Source organism: Fistularia commersonii, chromosome 18, assembly GCF_037954325.1.
Source record: "Fistularia commersonii isolate RoL2024-O1a breed Wild chromosome 18, RoL_Fcom_v1.0, whole genome shotgun sequence".
NCBI lineage: Eukaryota > Metazoa > Chordata > Actinopteri > Syngnathiformes > Fistulariidae > Fistularia > Fistularia commersonii.
The window spans coordinates 13,923,296-13,943,056 of NC_141301.1; the positions used below are offsets into that span (position 1 = coordinate 13,923,296).

The 19,761-nt window shown below is 42.9% G+C and overlaps 1 protein-coding gene across 1 annotated transcript in view; it reads left to right on the plus strand.

The window, feature by feature from the left end:
• The window catches only part of ppm1lb (protein phosphatase, Mg2+/Mn2+ dependent, 1Lb), a 58,357-nt gene that overhangs the window by 23,638 nt on the left and 14,958 nt on the right, over window positions 1–19,761 (plus strand). The window contains exon 2 of the mRNA XM_086164224.1: window positions 18,407–18,623. Coding sequence (XP_086020350.1) covers window positions 18,407–18,623 — 217 coding nt within the window. The remainder of the gene's footprint in view (window positions 1–18,406; window positions 18,624–19,761) is intronic.

Here is a 19,761-nt window from a genome sequence, read left to right on the forward strand (position 1 = left end):
GGAGCTGATTTCAGATGTAACGGTATTTGTTTTATTTGTATTTTATTGTCATTACTTACTTCATTACCTTTACCACCACGGTCACAGGGTCGCTGATGGACGACATCCTTGTTGCTCTCACTCCATTTGCATCCTGTTTACTTTTGTCACTGTTTATGTTCTTATCGTTGTTGTTGTCATTGTAGTTATTTTAGTTGTGTTTTGTCACCCTTGCTTTCTTTCGAATTTTTTTCTTTATTTTTTTTCTCTATTCTCCTGCTACAGAGTCAAGTGGGGAAGAAACGAAACAGAATTCTACATAAAAATTAAGAATTAAAATAGAGAATAATAAAAAGAAGAGTTAACATCGAAAGAAAGAAATAAAAGTAAAGTTAAATGTATGTGAAAATATATGCAACATGTATTAGAATAAGAATAAGAACAACCTTATTTATCCCAAATGCAATTGTTGTGCCAGAGTTTCAAGTAAAACATAACAATAATAGATAATAGTAGGAAGGAGGGAGAATAAGAAATACAATAAAACATAAAGTGTCAAAGTTAAGGCTATCAAGTGTACACATGTGTGTATACATGTGTATTGACAAGTACATGATTACATGTGGTAATTTTGTGTAAAAGAAGTTGTTCACTTTGTTGTCTATTTATTTGTGAATGTCTTTAGCTCGCTTTTAATTGTCTATCCATATTTAGACCCATATTTATTGATTCTGCAATTGTTGCGCTGCCGTGACAAAAGAATTTCCCCGATGAGGATCAAAAAAGTATATCTTATCTTATATTATACAAACATTCGCTTTCTCATTCGCACATTTGGCCAATTTAGAGTCTCTGGCGAAGCGCCTGCAAATGTGCTATGACTGTGGGAGGAATCCAAAAGCTGCTTTTGCCAAACCTCTCAACAAAGCGCTCATTGAATGGATGCGCAGCGACGGCTCGGGTTCGTCAGCAGATTGATTTGTCGGTCGTATTTTAACTTTCTGTTAAAGTCTCGCTTTCTCAACGAAAACACCAACGAGATGCGATTTACTTTCTAAAACGGCGGCGAACGCTCCGGACATCAGGTCAGGACGGACGCTTCGAGGCGACATCTCGGAGACCTGCCTCCAGACTCACGAGGTTTAAAACCCAATAAAACACAATTATATTTCAGTCCGCGTCGCTTCACTTTGGAGAAAATGAAACCAAGTGAGCGGCAATTACGGGAAACCTATTTTTAAATTATCTCCGCAAATAGGGTTTGATCTGTTGCTTGCAAACAAGGAAAGACGAAAAGAAAAGCACAAAAGCATTAAGAGCAGCGGGGATAACGAGACGACGGCTTTTTTTTTTTTTTTTTTTTTTTTTCCCTTAACTCAGCTTGTGAAGAATATTGGTGCAGATTTGAGTAATAACAGATAAACTCTCACAGGTTTTCTCCTCTCCTACGAAGCCAAACAGGATGAAGATAAGTAAATGTCAGCGGCGTAATGGAAGCGCGCGGCACCGGTGGAGGTTTTGTATATATAAATAGACCCGAGGTAGGTGTTCGGGGTCCGAGGGACAAGTCGGATTCTAATAGATGCCAAAGGACGGGTCTTCGGAGACGCCGGCATGCTTCTATATTTGACTCCTTCTCTTCTCTCCCATCTCATCGGCTCCTCCGCCGGCCGCCCAAGAACGTCAAAAAATAAGCGTCCGGATTCCACGATCTTTGCAGAGGAGTGTCCGTGTTTGCCCCCAAAACAACCGCCGTTAAGGACTTGGCCCCATCAAACTATATTATTATTAGTCTGTATTGTTTTTCCGTCCGGAAAGACTGACCCTAACCGTCCGATGGCTCGTAATCCGACCGTTTTCGCCGACCGTTACTTTTCCGCCACGTGTCCCCGGCAGGCGGGGTGACGCTCGGAAGACCAGACCCGCGGAAGGTTATCTTTGGCTCGTCGGAACAGGAATACGTAACATTTTCGCAGACTTATCGTTTCGTTTTCTCGCAGCGACGATTAAAAGTGGAGGATTACGTGCTGTCGTCGGTTTAAATAATATACCGAGTGGAAGTGGAGGATAAGAAAGTATCGAACGGAAACCAGCTGCCCACGGCTTTGGGGGGGGTTTAACCAAAGATTTTCTGTTTCTGTCAGAGAGCCAAACTGTGGTGTTTGTTATCGGCGGCTGTGGCTCCCGGCCGTATGCTCATTATTAATTATCTCTCGTGGAGGAAGTAATTATACAGGAGGAGAACATATCAGTGCTTTTTTTTTGCAAAGCAGCCATTTGACAGTCTTTTAAATTGAGCCCGAGGACTGATGGTAAACAAATATGGACGTGCATATCCTGCACTTCCCCTTGTCCTTTTCATTTGTCCTGCAAAATCAGAGTTTTTTTTTCTTCTTCCATCCCTCCCTCCTCTCCTTTCCACTTACCTCCTTATTTGTTTCTCTATTTTCTTCACCGTCCTCTCATTTCCCCACCAATCAGATGTTTATGACTGCATGCCAGTTGGAGTCATTTTAATTGCTAACCCTTCGCTGTGTGAGGAAGGCATGTGACACATGGAGTAAACAGGCCCGAGTTAAATAACCTCCCTGTCCATCTGTGACACACACACACACACACACACACACACACACACGAACACGGACCCACTTGACCGGACCGGTGCCTCTGTAATATATCTGCTTCACACTCAGACCTCTAAAGATTATTACCCCAGAAATTAAAGGGCTGTAGTGCTTAATGACTAGCATTACATTTCACAGGCGCCGCATTTACACTTCTGCAGCCCCGGCTTGCACGTGTGTGTGTGTGTGCGGGTGTGTGTGCGCGTGTGTTTGATGATGCGTATCCGAGTTTGTGTGTTAAATAAAAAAAAAGAAAAAGGGCAGCAAGATGGATGTCTTGGATCCTATTTTCTGTCAGACTGCAGAAGTTAGTATTTCAGCTATTGTTTTAGTGAAGACTTTATAAATAGAAAAAAAAAAGTTGCTCACAAGCTGAGCTTCAAGCTAAATGTTTTATTTCTCATTCATTCACTCATTATTTATACCGTTCACTTGCTCATTCATTCCCACGTAATATAGAGACATACAACCATTCACTCGCTCATTCAGATGTCATAAAACAGACCGACAACCGTTTATTCACTCATTCACACATCTTTTGGAGACATGCAACCAGTCATTCATTTAAATGAGACAACAATTCATTCACTCATTCACACGTCTTTTTGAGACACACAATCATTCATTCACTCATTTTCATGTCATACGGAGACATGCAACCAGTCATTCATTCATTTTCATGTCATGTAAAGACATGCAACCATTCATTCATTCATTCATTCATATAAACAAGACAACCATTCATTCACTCATTTCCATGTCATATGGAGACATACAACCATTCACTCGCTCATTCAGTCATTCTTGTGTCTTCAAGACAAAACCATTGGTGTCATATAGGGACATGCAACCCTTCACTCATTCATTTATATCATAAACCAGACAACCATTTATTCACACGTCTTTTTGAGACACACATCCATTTATTCACTCGTTTTCATTTCGTATGGAGACTTACTGCCATTCACTCACTCGTCCACACTTGTAGAGACATCCAGCAATTCACTCATTCACGGGGAACCAGGGAGCTTGTCGCGCTGTCGCAGTTACCCCATTTTATTTTAATTAGCCAAACATACGTGTCTCGCTCATAAAGATATACAGTATACCCTTGTTTTTTGCGGGGGTTACGTTCCAAAAAGAACCCCTGATAGGCAAAATCTGTGAAGTAGAAACCTTTCGTTTTTTTTACAATTATTATACATCGCTGCTGTCGTCCTTATGTTTTTTTCGTCCTTTTTTATGGAACAAACGGAAGATTCATTCATTCCGTAATGCCGACCTACAGCTGCATAGCTTTTAGCTTCCCTTAGCATGTCCAGAAGTTGAACTTTATCTGCCATAGATAGCATCTTCCGCTGCCTTTTGGGCCCTTTTGTCGGTCCAGAGCGTTTTGTCAACATTATGGGTTTTAGAGAAACTCGAAATTGCAAGAGAATTTGCACGTGTGTCATGTAAATTTGTCAAGCTGTTTTACGTACGAGTACATATTAAACTGCAACATTATTGACGCACAGGTAGAGAAGAAGCGGAGTGACTTTTTAGCCAATCAGAATGCAGAACACAATGCACGATGCGAAACCATGAAACATAAACCGCGTTATAGCGAGAAATCACTGAAGTAAAGAATTCACACGATGCAAACCGGGTTGTTCTAAGAATCACCAACTAGTTTACTGACGAGATGTTTGAGTGATTAATCGTCAGATAATGGTTTTGATCCGTGCATTAACTTGCGTTCACTTCCTGGTCAGCAAAGGAGTCAGATTTTTGTTGGCGATATCATTCTGGGCCGTGCTTTTCAGAGGCGAGTGGGTGATCCAAATTACATTTTGAATCGATTTTAATAAATGCAAGCTCTTCCAGGCATCCTGGTGATCTTTTCCCGCTTGGGGGGGGAAGGAATCCTTTATGCAGCCGCCGCCAGTGGTTTTTATGCCGATTTTGAGCCACTTTTTGAACAAGATATAAAATATTTATCCACAGTGTAGACCAGGGGTGGGCAATTAGTTATGGCTGGCGGGCTGCATTTGTATATTTTTTTAATTTTATTTAATTCATTTGTTTATTTTTTTTTATTATTGTAAATTGAATAAAATGAAAATTGCAATTTAAATATTTTAATTTTGGGGGAATTTTATTTCAACTTCAAAATCAAAACGATCAGATGCGCTGACATTATTTTGTCATGCAAAATTAATCAAAAGGAAAAAATAAGGAGTTTCTAAATTCTAATATGGATTGAAAATACCTGAAAATATTTGAAAAAAAAATTGTTTGGCGGGCCGGATAAGAAAAGTATTTTTTGAATTGCTTTTTTATCTTAGAGTGGCCAGTTCTCCTCCATTCAACTTACCAACCCTGAAGTAATCCACGTTTTTGGGTTGAGATGGAGAATTTTTGATTTCAAAACTAGCAGAAAACCCATTTAATTATTTGTCTGGTGAATTAGTTGATTTTACTCGACGTTAGGGTTTGAGTTGGCGGATACGTCCGCTGTGTTTCCGGTTTGGCACGCGGCCTTTCTCAAAACGTTCAAGCAGCTTTTGAAATTTCTGAAAATCTACTCTGCAGTGAATTTGGACATTCATTTTATTTTTCTGTTTTGTTCACGGTGGCTCCGAGCCAGCGAATCCAAGGGAGAATTAGCTAAGAGCCACAAAGCTGTTTTCCAGTTTGGAGAAAAAAAGCTCGATTCCTGAATGTTTGACCTCCGAATTACTTTTCAATTTGTTCGAGTTATTTGTGATGGACGGATGGATGGATTAATACCATTACATTAAACGTTGGGTTGGCGCCTCAGACAACAAGAAGGTCCAAATTTGGATTCCCCAAAGCTACATACCAAAGTACTCCAAAAATAAAGATTTATTTTACAAAAAAACCTATTCTTGCATTACGTCTAGAGCAAACATAGTGCAATTTTTAAAGGGAATGATCATGTGATTGATTCCCTACTTTTTTTGCACATCCTGTTAGATATAGCATGTCATATTAACATTATAATATTATCTATGATAATGTTATTTTTACATTATAAAATGATCTTAATATATCTCATGTCATATTAACATTTCAACATTATAACATTACCTTAATGTATAGCATGACATGTTACCATTTCAACACATAACATTATCTATGATAATGTTATTTTAACAATTTTACATGATAAATTTATCGTAATATATCATGTCATATTAACAATTCAGCATTATAACATTATCTATGATAATGTTATTTTAACATCTTAACATTATAACATTACCTTGATGTATATCATGACATGTTAACATTTCAACATATATCAACAATTTAACATTATTAAATTATCGTTATATATCTATATCATGTTTTATTAATATTTCAACATTATAACATTATCTATGATCATGTTTTTTACATTATAAAATTATCTTAATATATATCATGTCATATAAACATTTCAACATTATCTCTGAAAATGACATATTAACATTTTAACATTATCTTGATATATATCATGTCATATTAACATTTCAACATTATGACATTACCGATGATTAAGTTATTTTAACATCTTAAGATTATAACATTACCTTAATAAATATTATGACATGTTAGCATTTCAACATATAACATTATCTATGATCATGTTATTTTAACAATTCAAATTATGAAATTGTCATTTCATATTAACATTTTAACATTATAACATTATCTTAATATATATCATGTCATATTAACATTATAACATTATCCATGATAATGTTCTTGTGAAATTATCTTACTATATCATGTCATTGTAACATTTTAACATTATAACATGTTACAATGTACATAATGTTATAATGTTAAAATGTTAAAATAACATTGATATATGACATGATATATATCAATAAGAGATGCAAAAAAAAAATCAATCCCATGATCATTCCCTTTAAAAATGGCGCCACAGTAACATATTTATTGATATTTATCTCTGGGAATCACTCGAGGAAGAGCCTACGTTTGCTCGAAACGTCTTGCGAGAATACTTTTTTTGTTTAGATGTAAAATAAATTTATCTTTGGAGCACTTTTTGTGTGCGTCTTTCTAGGTTCACCAGGCTTGTGAATGAGACGCTGAACGGCTTTGCTTCCCTATTTGTGGTCGGACGATGACAGCCGGTGAATAAATATCAAACATGAATCCAGTTTTAGATTCCCCTTCAAGGTCAAGGCGAAGGTCAAGCTATCGGAAGCTAATCATCGACCGTTTTCGGTTAAGCGGGAGTTCTCCCATCCTCTAATGCTCACGGCGAGGACTTCCCGCTGAGTGACGGCGGCGAGCGCGCTCGTTCAATCTTTGGTTTACGAGAGGCGATTCCTCCTGGTTGGCGGCGCCTTCGGAGCGGCGCCGGCCGGACCTCCCCGCAAAAACTCCGGTCTCTGTTTGGCGTTTTGTTTTTTGCGTTGCCGTTGACGTAGGGAAGGAGACGCGGGACAGATGTTGAGAGACTTTGGCAGCTGTAGCCATGGTTACCAGATGTTCTTATCATAGCACACTTACGCCTTGCTGTTATGTGTGTGTGTGTGTGTGTGTGTGTGTGTTTGCACAAGAGGGGGGGTGGTTCTTTAGCCAAAGACGTTAAACTGTCGCCATCTCCACCGCGTCTCTCTGGGAAGCCACCGAAGCATTTCCTGCCTCTTTTAATGGTTTTCTATTCAAATTTCCAGATCATCCGCTTTTATGGCTCTGCCTCTGAGATCCTGGTTTGTTCTGCAGGGCGTCAGTCGCACCGACGCCACACACACTACTGGCCATCACGTGCACCTTCTGCCAAATAACTGCCACTGGCGCGCCTGTGTGAGTGTGTGTGTTTGCATTTTTTTGTTTTTTGTGCATGTTTGACCATGCCTGTGTGTCGGAGGCTAAAGCAGATTTAAGGTTCGCACTCTCGCCCCTCCCCGGCTCCCCCCCCCGCCATCCTTCAGCCCATCTGTGCTCGCAATCTTTGTTGTGGTTACGGGTGAGATTTAATGTTGGGGGAGTGAAATAGTTTTGGGATGCCAGCGTGAGATTTGTGTGTTTGGACGGGGAGGGGTGTTTTTCAAGGCCACGCAAACACTTCCAATCTGGCACCCGGGCTCGTCCTCCACAGGAAGCAGGCAATTTCTTTTTTATTTTTCTGAAACCACGCAGAACCCATCCAGAAATAGATTCCGCCGGTTTGATTTAATGGTTAGATGTGAAGAGCTGATATTTAAAAACCCGAAGGGATGATTCACATTACTTTTCTTTTTTTTTTTGGTTGTTTTGCATTTGCAGGTAGAAACGGGCGTTTTAAAGCGCTACGCTCGCCGTGCAACACCGGAAAAATATCAAACCGTCGCGACTGACTTTTCCTGCAGCTTCAGACGAATCTTAAATGATGATACCGGATCAGGGTTTGATTTCCAAAGACCTAAAAAGAAGCCGTCGCCTTTCGGAGCCGAGCCACCGTTACCCGATCGGCAAACGGATTTCGCTATGGTCGCAAAATGCTTTAGCTTACGCGTCGCGTGTTTTGCTCCGGTGCGATTTGCCAGCGAGACAGAGAGAAAATCCTGCTCACGACCTCCTCTTGGCGTAACCTTGTCAGATGCAAAGCTCAGGTGTGAGGTAATGAAACGAGGTCTCTGCGCTCCAGGCCTCGTGGACGGACTCCCAATGTCATCCTGAGGACAAACATACAGCGCCATGTAAATGACCCCAAGTAATGGGTTTAGTGTTTACGCTTCCCGTTTGTGTCGAATTCGGCGGGGGGCGGGGGGGGATTTAATCAGAGAAGTAAATAAGAAAGTCGTTTTAAAATTCCAGCCCTGATAAATCAATTTTTGGAGGCTCGGCGCACTGCAGGAGGAGTTGTCTGCGCTTAATTTCTTTCACTTTACTACCGTATTTTCATGACCATAAGGAGCACCGCACTAAAAGGCACTGTCTCAGTTATTTGTGCTATTACTGTATTTAACACACACATAAGGCACACCTGACTATAGGGCGCGGGTTTTATATACAATCCACGCCCACACTTCCCCCTTTAACTTTCTCATGGTGTCCTCTACTACGTCCACCTTACAACAACAACAACACACACAAGCATACGAGTGTGCATTTTTAACCCTCATATCATGTTAAGGGTCAATTTGACCCATTTCACCCATTGACCCAATGGGTCAAATTGACCCTTAACATAATATGAGGGTTAAAAATAGAGCGGGAGCTAAACTGAGTTTGGTATTCACATTTTTTTTTCCGGTAATCGCCATCAATCGAACCCATTTAAGTCCTCATCCTCTGTTTCTGATTTGAACAGCTGCGCTAAATCTCTATCAAACATGCCAGGTTCACTTTCTTCACTGTCAGAGTCACTTTCCGTGCTTTGCGGCTCCTCGGAAATAACGCCGGCTTTTGCGAAAGCTGGAACAACAGCGCCGGCGGACACGCGAGCACAAGCATCAACAATCCGATCCCAAATTGCGGCGTAACTCGCCCAGCGTTGTCTTCCACTCTTAGTGAAACCGTGGTCTCCAAGAAGACTTTTAGTACCCCGTTGTGCGTCTCGCTACCGTGCTGGTCCTCTTCTTCTCCACGGCGTGACTCACCGGGACCTCGTCCATGTTATTGATGTGGCTGGGCTGGATGTGTTTGTCAGCCATGTTTTCAGGGTTGTTTAAACAACGATGTTCTGTATAACGCACACACCCGTTCTTCTATATACAATCAACGCCCACGCTTCCCCCTATAACGTCCTCATGGTGTTCTCTACCACGCACACGTGGCTTTTGAAGAAAATCTAAAACTTTTATGTGCGCCTTATAGTCGTGAAAATACGGTATTTAGTGAACCCTTTCTGTCGAGAGAGACTGGTGCCGAGCAACCTGCGTTGGGTCCTGCGTTTCCTCAGAACTCGTTATCTTTTCTGCAGCTTTTTGTGCATCTCGGTTACTTCTTTTACCTCCTCAGGTCAGTGAAGAGCTCCAGAACAGGTGCAACTAGGATATTTCGTGAAATAGTTCCGAGGGACGTTCCTGACGCTGTGTGTTCCACACAGATTGCCGCTTACAATTGAACTTTCAAGGCCATTTTTGCAACTAAAGTTAATAGAAAACATATAGCATTGAAAAAGTATTTCTCCCAGCTGAAGCAGTTCAGATGCTCAGGTGTTCAGAGAAAAGAATTCCTATTAACAAAGCGTTTATTTCATGTTTCATCCGTGTTTTTATACCCGGAATATTTCACAATACTGTAATTTTCAGACTATAAGCTACTACTTTTTTCACACACTTTGAACACTGCGGCTTAAACAACGATGCGGCTAATTTATGGATTATTTTTGGGCTTCACGCTCCCAAAACATTTAGCCTCCTCACATCGGACCAGAGAAATTCTGAGGTCGTTCGATACCGACACAGAAGAAGACGACTTTAACGGTTTTAGTGCGCAGGAGGAAGAACAAGATAGGGATCCGCTGGAGGAGGACAAAGCGGGGATAAAAAATGGATGGATGGATGGATGGATGGACTTTTCCTTGTGTTATGTATTATTCATCTTTTTCATCAGCCGTGTTTGATGCACTGCTCGGAAAAAAGCATTTCCAGTACCTATTTGTGGATGTTACCGGTATGTTATTGATTGAACGTTTAAAAAAATGTTTGTGTGCAAATATCTCATGTTTCAACCTGGACACCTGTGGCTTATAAACAAGCGAGGCCTATATATGGACATATATATCTATTTTAACCGGTGCGGCTTATATTCAGATGCGCTCAATAGTCTGGAAATTACTTTAAATGAGTCCTTCTGTTGAAGTCTTTGGGGTCGGCGATCAAGATTTGCCCCGGCACCACACTGTTCAGATTGAATATCGAGACCAAATAGACCAGGGGTGTCAAACTCAAACTTTAAAAATGTAAAAATCGGTACAAGTCGAAGGCCAAAGTGGTTCAATGTGTATTGAAAAATGTATTGAGAAGATATGATCAAATCCACCCTGAACTAACAAAGCTTTTAAATTATTGCTGATAAAAACAACATTAAACATTAAATAAATTAAAAATCAGCTGCAACAATTTCTTATGGCTCTATTTGCAGCATTTCAATGGTAATTTCTAATGAACATATTTTTCCACAGCCAAAAAAAAAATTCCTTCAAATAAAATCCAATATGCCTTGTGTTGGCAAGAAAAAAGTACAAAAAGGAAACCTATTACATCTCAATTGTCGCTCTGATGTTGAGCGCCCCATTTTTCATCATTTTTCGACAAACCCGGAGAATCATCCAATATTTTCCCAAAATTTTTTCAACGACACCTTCCCACGTGTCATTATACTAACTCCGCTTTTATTTTCGTTAGGTTTAGAGAGAAATTCAGGTGTTGATGTAGACGAGACGCTCCAGGTCCGTTGAAAAATGACGAGAAAGGGGTTGCTGATGCGTCGGTATGCGACACGAAAGGAAGCCTTCAACATTGGTCAGGCCGTCGACGTATTGGGATGAGAACGGGCTGCCGAAAGCAGCTTATCCTGAGAAATTCCTCGTGCATTTTCCCCCAGATCCTGCCCACTAGTCCACTCTTTTGACCGCACATCGCGGGCGCTCCGTCTGTTGTCAGCGCCACAAGTTTAACCCATTTCATTTACGCATACCGCTTCCAAGATATCCTTTCCCGTAGTAGTGCCATGCGTTGATCTTAACCTCAAAAGTTCCTCTGCACAGATCTGGGTCGCTGGGGCGGCAGCCGGAGCAGAGAGGCCCGGACCTGCCTCTCCCCGGCCACATGGTCCAGTCCCTCTAGGGGGGATCCCAAGGCCACCCTAGAAGCATATTCCCCCCAGCTTGTCCCGGGTCTTTCCTGTGGCCTCCTCACAGATGGACATACCCGGAATACGTCCCCCGAGAGGCATCCTGACCAAATGCCCAACTCTGCTGCAAGACCCTCTTGGATGGCCGAACTTCTCACCCTATCTCTAAGGGACAGTCCGGCCAACTTGCGGAGAAAACTCGTTTCGGCCGCTTGCATCCGGGATCTCGTTCTTTCGGTCACCACCCACAGCCCTGGACCATAGGTGAGGGTGGGGACGTAGATCGACCGGTAGATTGAGAGCTTTGCCTTCTGGCTCAGCTCCTTCTTCACCACCACAGATCAGTTCGGCCAACTCCGGGTTGGGGAAGGACCTCTTCCCCAACCCGGAGTTGGCGCTCCCGGATTTGAAGATGCTGATCCCCATCTGAGTCTACTCTGCTGTTAAAAATTAAGAGCTGTGTTGCTTCTCTCTCTATGAACACAAACTGTAACTCCAGCCTTTCTAGAAACCCCCTTTTTCAAATTCCACCTTTCGTTTACCCATTTTCTGGGGGAGAGAGGTAGCTGGCAGTGGACAACAGGTGGACTCAGCAAGGCCAGCGGATGAGTGGGTGGGGCTCGCGCTTGCCAGCACTCGTAGTGGATCGTTGGACTTGTACTAGGACTTGGGCCAGCTCTAATAGTAATTAAATACTATTTGGATCCTGCGGGCCAAAGATGCGGGCCGGATTTGGCCCGCGGGCCTTGAGTTTGACACGCGAAATAGACGTCCTGACCTGTTGGTGCTGGTGCAGTCGATCCGCAGCCTCGCCGCTTTGACGGCCCCGTCCTCAGACCTGAGGGACGCTCCCTCCCCCTCCGACTCTCTCCTCTGCTAATGGTGTGCTTGAGTGATACTAATGAATGGTTTTTACACTCCTCCTCGTCGCCTCTTCCTCTGTTCCCTTTTCCTTCCTCCAGCCGCCGCCTGCCTGATCTGTCAGAGAGGCTGCAGAAAAAAGGATATTTTTCTCCTCCACTTATGAACCTCCCCCCGCCCCCTCCGGCGGATTCCGAAGAAAAACCGTCCTGATGCTGGATGAAAGTATTCAAAAGGCCCCCGAACACGTTGGACGGCGCTTCCAAGTGGCTCCTCCGTCAGCGGGGAGCGTTTACGTGATGCGCCCCATCATGCAACGGGTTAAAAGGAAAAAATGCCCGTCGGGATGGAAAGGTGTGTGTGTGTGTGTTAGTGTGTGTGTGTGTGTTGCACCACAGTGTGCGATTCAAGTGAAGCCTGCTGTGAAGGAGAGCCCAATGTGACGCTTGGTGCCAGCTTTGACTGATTGCACGCCGAGCCCGCTACCTCGTGTCGGGACCCGGACTCGCTGACACGTGTCTGGGGGCTAAAAGAAAAATATTTTTTCAGCTATTAATACTGCAAGATTGTTTCAAGATCCGGAGGGAAAAAAAACACAGAAAAAAACAAAGCTCATCGAGCTAAAACACCAACCTCGGGCTACTTTAGCCTCCCTGTAAATCATTTTCCGTTCAATCTGTCCATGGACGTCAAGGAATGAGAAATTCCATCAACTCAACTGCTAGTAATTCCCAACAACAAATAAATTGATGATTGAAATGTTTTTTTTTTCAGCCGCTCACAGTTTCATTTATCACAAACCCCGATCTGAATTTTTCATTGTTCACGAAAGGGCGAATGGTTGTGTTTCTGTATTACTTAGAGATTCAAAGAACTTTTCTTGGGATACCAGCAAATCTTACAGTTTGTGAAATTAGTACCCAGATCTGATTCAAGCCATAAAAATGAATTAGAAAAGCAAAAAGAAAAACAAAGAGCAAAATGTAAAGTGAGAATGACAATTTTAGTAAAGGCTGAAGTTAGCCCTATTAGCATTCAATTTACATGTGAAAGCAAGGAGGTTGTTTGCATCATTATTATTGGCATTGTTATTATTATGGTTATTATTGTTGTTGTTGGTGTTGTTGTTGTTGTTGTTGTTGTTATTATTGTTGTTATTGTTATTGTTATTATTATTATAGTTATTGCACCTGTGATGTTATGAGAGAGTGAATGATGTTGTTTACATGACATGTGAATGAGAGGGTGATTGTTGGTATCCATCATAAACAAGATACATAATGTGTGTATATCATGCCTGGATGAGCAGGTGAATGGTTGCAGATATGAATAAGAGCGTAAATGGTTGTATGTCCACTTTACGTGTGAATGACAGGGTGAAAGGTGGTATCCATCATATACATGATACATGCCTGAATGGCATCATATGTATATGTATGTCCCTAAATGACATGTGAATGAGCGGGTGAATGGTTGTATGTCCGCATAGATGAATGATAGCATGACTGTGTCTCTATGTGCTGGTGAATATGAAAGGGTGAATGGTTGTATGTTTACATGTGTGAATGAGAGGGCGAATAGCTCTATGTCTGTATATGTGACAGCCGGGTCGGGCTCCGGCTCCCCCGCGATCCCGACCGCAGGGAAAACGGTGCAGACGACGACTGAATGAATGTTTGCGCTTTGCAGTTCCTTATTAAATCCCCCCTTCAGACGAGTCATTAGAAGGTGGAGACGGCTGGGAAATGAAAAGGAGAGGAGACAATGCGGGGGAAAAAAAAAAAAAAAGAGACAAAGATCTCGGGATCCTTCCGCTTTGGCCCCTTCTGAGTCGATGATTCCGGACCGTCCTTGCAACGGGAGATTCTTGAAGCAAATAAAACATGATTAGCTCTGAATTTCGGAGAATCTCATTCGAGTTTATTGTGGAAGTGTAAAAGGAGACTATTGGTGGTTGTTTTTATGTGTTGGCAGCAGGGTTTGCCTGTTTTAGGGCCGGGAGATACAACCTCAGATCAATACTATGATCATCTCTGTGACCATTAACAAGCAGTCTTTTTTCTCTGCAACATTTCCCTTCTTCTTTCTGCCGTCCTCGCCGAGGCCAAACTGGTTCCGAGTGGCGGATACGCCGTTCTTTTTTTAGGGACAAGCTGCTCGGGGTTTAGGCCTTCCTTTTTCTTTTTTTCTTTTTTTTTTTTTTTTTTTTTTTGGGACTGAGCGTTTGACCTCCTTTGAGCCACAAGCCGCTTTGCTCTGAGAAGCAGAGCTGAGGTTAGACGGACAGGATGGGTGAATGGGATTATATGACATGAGCGAGATTAAGGCGTTTCAAAGTTCTAGAGGTCGCTTTGGGTTTATTTTCCTTTCATATCCCAGCCTTGGTACAATCTCTGTTTGTCTTGTGATTGAGAAACAGCGGGAGACGGACGAACTCGGTGCTGGGCGTTAAATCCGCAAATTCGTAAATTTACAAAGTCCTCGTAGGAGCCGTTCTCAGTGAATCACCTGGAGTCCAACGCATAATTATAACACAAGATGAGAACTGCATGTAAACACACATGGGGAGCTTTCTATGAGGTGCAATATCAACCAACGGGTCTATTTGCATAGATAAGGCGCACCATTTTATAAGGCGCATGATAAAACATGCTGTATATAAAGCAAAACAAAAGTTTCAAATTAGTCAAACTTTATTCATCTCATTCATTTTGCTTCGTTCCCTCCGAAAGTCTTTGTTCTGTATTTTGGCGGCTGCTCATCTACTGCGTAATTGATAGTTTGAATTCTGCTTTGTTAGCATGTCTCTTAACAGGTACCATTTTTTGGGGTCCTCACACACAAATTCAAATTCAATTGGAGCCCAAATTCAACCAAGGACCGACTTAAACACGACGACCCCGTGTCAGGCGGGAACGGTCCGACAAAAACTTCCCAAAGTCGCAGTGAAACATTTTGACAGATGTTTGAGCGCCGTGTGCCGCATGAAATGGGTTGGAGGTCAGTAAGCAGAAGAGTTCATACATAAGGCGCTCTGGATTATAAGGCGCACGGCTGATTCGGGGGAAAATTGAAGGATTTTAAGTGCGCCTTATAGTGCGAAAAATACAGTGTAAGGCTTATGTTAGGTTTGCAATGCACACCGGACCTTACCCGGACTGAAGGAGACACGATACACACGGCTAAGTTAGCTTAGCATTAAAGCTAAAACATCATCAATCTAAACACATGACTCAGTCACTGATTTTACCTTCACGACTGCAAAGTCTCATTCAGACGTCCTGTAGAGAGACACAACCATCACTCGCCGCCCCTGGTTCTAATTTATTGCTTAAAATTGCTCCAATCATTTATTTGATCCCAACAAATGACTAATGTTTAATGTTTCGTGATCTCACTGTTCCTCGGCTACAGAATGTCTTAATCTTATTAAAGTAATTGCTGTTTTTCCTCTCTTCTCCTGATGTGTCTACTATGGGATGCTTTTTCCTCTCCCTTATTTTCCTATTTTCCACACAGCAGCACACACACACACACACCCAATCGCCTCATTATTTTTTTTTTTTGTCCATTTCAACCCGTTTCGTTTTCGGCCTCGAGCTGTGCGTTTGGGCATCTCTTGACCCTTGACCCCCCCCCCCCCCCACACACACACACACACACTCAGTGCCCTTCAATCCAGCCCATTCATTATTTCAATTACACTTTCATGACAACTTATCTCATTTCTCATCCTCTGTTTTATTCTACCGTTTATTATTGCACTGGATTCTTTCCCTTTTTCTTTTTTTTTTGTTCTCCATACAAGATAACGCCGTCAATTTTCATCGCCACCCGCTGCCGCTATCATTCCTCCATCTCCCTCTCTGCCGTCACGCTATAAGCTGGTTTCGATGTGCCGTTTCCTAACCCTGAATATTTAGTCTTGGATGCAGCCAGCAGGAGCGCAGCTTCAAACGGGGTTGATTTGTCGGTTACCCGGTCAGGAATGAAAGGGCGCCGCTTTGTTTCTTTTGTTCAGTAACCGGCGCCGAATAGCACAGGAAAACAGACGCTTCCCGATTTATTTATGACCTTTAAACCGGACTACCAACCCGTTTGTGGTGGCCATCGAGGCACGTAAGAGGCGATGGCCTCCAGACGAGGGCGCAGAAACCAGTCGAGGTGATTCGAGGTCGATTATTTCCCCAGAGGCCGGTCGGCGGGTTTGGAAAAAGCGCAGAGTCCCATCTTCACCGGAGAGAAACTTTGAGTTAATTTGTACTTGAAGGAGACCGGCGCGGTGCCAGAAGCCCGAGGAAGAGCGCGGCGCCTCATGAATAGAGAAGTAACAAGAGAGAGAGCTTTTTAAACGCATAGAAGAAGAGGAGGAAGAGGCAGTTTTGCAGAGAAAGAGCGAGATCTGAGACGGGGTCGGTTCGAAACGAAAAGCTCAGCACATGGCGGCACACGGAGACTCATTTTTATATTTTTATTTAATAACCGGCGTGGAGTGCGGCGTACAAGGAATGCGCGCTATGTGAGGCTGCAGGTGAAATGCTGTGTCTGCAGGATATTTCGTATTTTTTCAACCTCCGTGACCCCCGACCGGTCCGCCTTACCGATCCAGCTCGGAGTCATGGAAAGTGGGGGGGCAGGGATGAGGGATGATGCGCTTGCGTGCTGCAGTAGCAGTGCACGTGTGTCGTGTTTATTTCATGTCGGAGGGGAGTCGGGGTTTTCTTGTTCGCGGTCAGCGGGGAGCAGAAGCTTTAGTCTTGAGATCATTTTTCACTGCTGTATCTCTGTTGTCCACACCTTAGTAGTTGGTTTTTGCTTGTTTTATCTCAATTCCAGCTTCTCCAGGTTTCCTCCCGCAGTCCAAAAACTTTGCAGTAGGTTCATTGGAGAACCTAAATCCTCAGAGTTAATGTTAATTACAATAATAATAAATATTATTACATTTTAACAATTAATTCATGTTATTTTATGGTCTAGCTGTAACCACCTTTTGGGGCTGTGTGGTGCAGGAGGTAGAGCAACCCAACATTTCTGATTTTGCTCCTCCTGGTGGATCCAAGTGTTGTTGAGCGAGACACTGAACCTCTAACCGCTCTCCTAGCGCTGGTGGACGGCAGCCCCCAGCTTATGGTTCATCCATGATGGGGTAATTGCAGAGAACATATTTCCCCAAAGGAATTAATAAAGGATAAATTATTGTTAGGCTGCCTTACTCGACACACCAGGATACCTTACAGGCATATACATACATGAACAAAATACAGATTTAAAAAGGAACCGAAATAAATTCAGTAAAAGTAATTAAGTGGTGCAAATAATAAAAAATAAAAAAAATCAAAAATAACAGAGCCGTCGTGTCAGACGTCTCTATATAACACATAAAGGAGAGGGTGAATGGGTGAAGGTTTCAATATGCAGCTCTGTGATTGGCTGGTCCTGGGGGAACCCCGCCTCTTGTCCAATGACGGACGGGATTGGCTCCCGCACCCCCCTCCCCCTCCACGACCCTGAGTGCAGGATAAGCAATAAAATTATGAATTAGTTGATGAGTTAAAACAGACTGCAGAAACGTCCTCACATCGTCCCACCATATGTGCTCAGGCACTTAAAATGCGTGTGCTTTCCGTGTACTTTTTTGCCAACGAACGTCACAGAGAACCCTGTGGGGAGCCAACGTTTTTATTTTTCTTCTCGCAAGATTAATCCCCGGACACGAGCTGTCACTTACTTTTCCGAAAAGTCTTATTTCCCAAACTCGACAGCGAAGAGGCAAGACAACACCGGGACCGAGGGGGAACTTTGCTATCGCATACAGTGTCTCAAAACAACTTCTAAATGAGTCTCTCGACTTGTCAATAGCAAGTCTGTCAGGTTTATTTTGACTTGAGGGGCTGGAAAATGCTATTTTCTTTTTTTTTGATACAGCGTATATTACGTTCTGTCGCTCCAGCTAATCCCATCTTGTAGCCGTCACGCCGTCATCACGGCCGTCAAAGTGAAATGAAGTCAACCGCGTTCGCTTTAGAGCGCGTTGAGCTCGACCGGCCGAGGCCCGATAGCGTCTGAAAGTATTCTTTCCCCGCCATGTCTTGACTTCATCGGTTTCTCTCTGGTCTCTGTGTGCTCTCTATTATCAGGCAGCTGCTGACTTTGCAAAGGCCCACCTGCCCGAGGCTCTCCGTCAGCAGCTACTGACCTATGAAAGGGAGAAGGAGCGAGACAGGGAAAAGGACAAGGAGAGGGAGGAGAAAAAGGAACGAGGCGGCCTGTCCTATCCTTCCATCCTGGAGCAGCAGATCCTGAATCTGGACAGAGACATGCTGGAAAAGCTCTCCGCCACTTACAACGAAGCAGGTGTGTGTTCCAGTGACGTGCGGTGAGGTTCATGGCTGGTGAGGCGCTGACGTCGTCGGTCAGATTTACAAACATATGAACCCTACGGAGTAGCTTATTCGCCATTTTATTGACAGCAGTTAACGTGTTTTGTTTAAAATATATCAACATTCTTTACATATACAAACTGCAGCATAGAAAAAAGGCACATAAAAAAAAAAACGTTATTATCTTTTATCTTTACTTATAAATCAAGTCCATGCGGCGCTGAGCGGTTTTCTTTTAGCTTAGCATTGTGGATGCTGATGTTGAGTCTTTGCTGTTCATTCAAAGCCAAATCTATCCTGGACATCCCGAATGTTTTTAGCGCGATTTGACTTTGAATGTGAGTGGCCGACCGTTCATGTTTGATTGTCAGAAGTTAAGAATGCAGGAAAAGCAGAAAAGGCGCTTTCTTACTGGACATCCACACAGCCAGCCTTTTCGAGTTTACTATTCCGTTTGAACGGACCGAGTCTTCCGTCTTCTAGTCTGAAGCAAATCCGTTAGCGGCGGCGGCGGTCTTCCCTCACTTATTATGGACTGAAAGTCCAGTTTAGAAAATTCTTTCAGTTTAGCTTTGTAATCCTCCATTTTGGAAATAGAGCAAAGCAAGAGGAAAAAATACCTGGATGGCTGCACTTCACTTGCTAACTGTTTACAGCAGCTTGCCATTGCAAATTCTATTATTCTTTAGCCGAGTAGTAAAAAGGCTCCCTGGGATCAGCGGTGCCCCCTACCATGAGGCACCGTCACTGCGTGCCTCACTTAGTGTGTCCTCGCTGCTGCTTTACGATTGCTCGGCACGAGAAACACGTTACGGTTGTTGACGAAAAAAATTATACACATCAGCTAAAGTATGGAAATTTAGTTTGTATATTAGTGCTTGAAGTGCTTGAAAATTTTAATAGTGACATCCACAGAGACGGCAATACGGTCTCAGCCGTGTAGCATGGCAGCGCAGTTATTGCGCAATCCATAGCGGGCTCCGCTGGGTGGCGCGTCACCGCACGGCTCTTCTTCATATTTAAACGCTAAATGTGATTTTTTTTTTTTGCAGTGATTTTGAAAAAAAACGACCAAAAATGGTGAAGTTAGGTGGAAAATAACTTTATAGTAC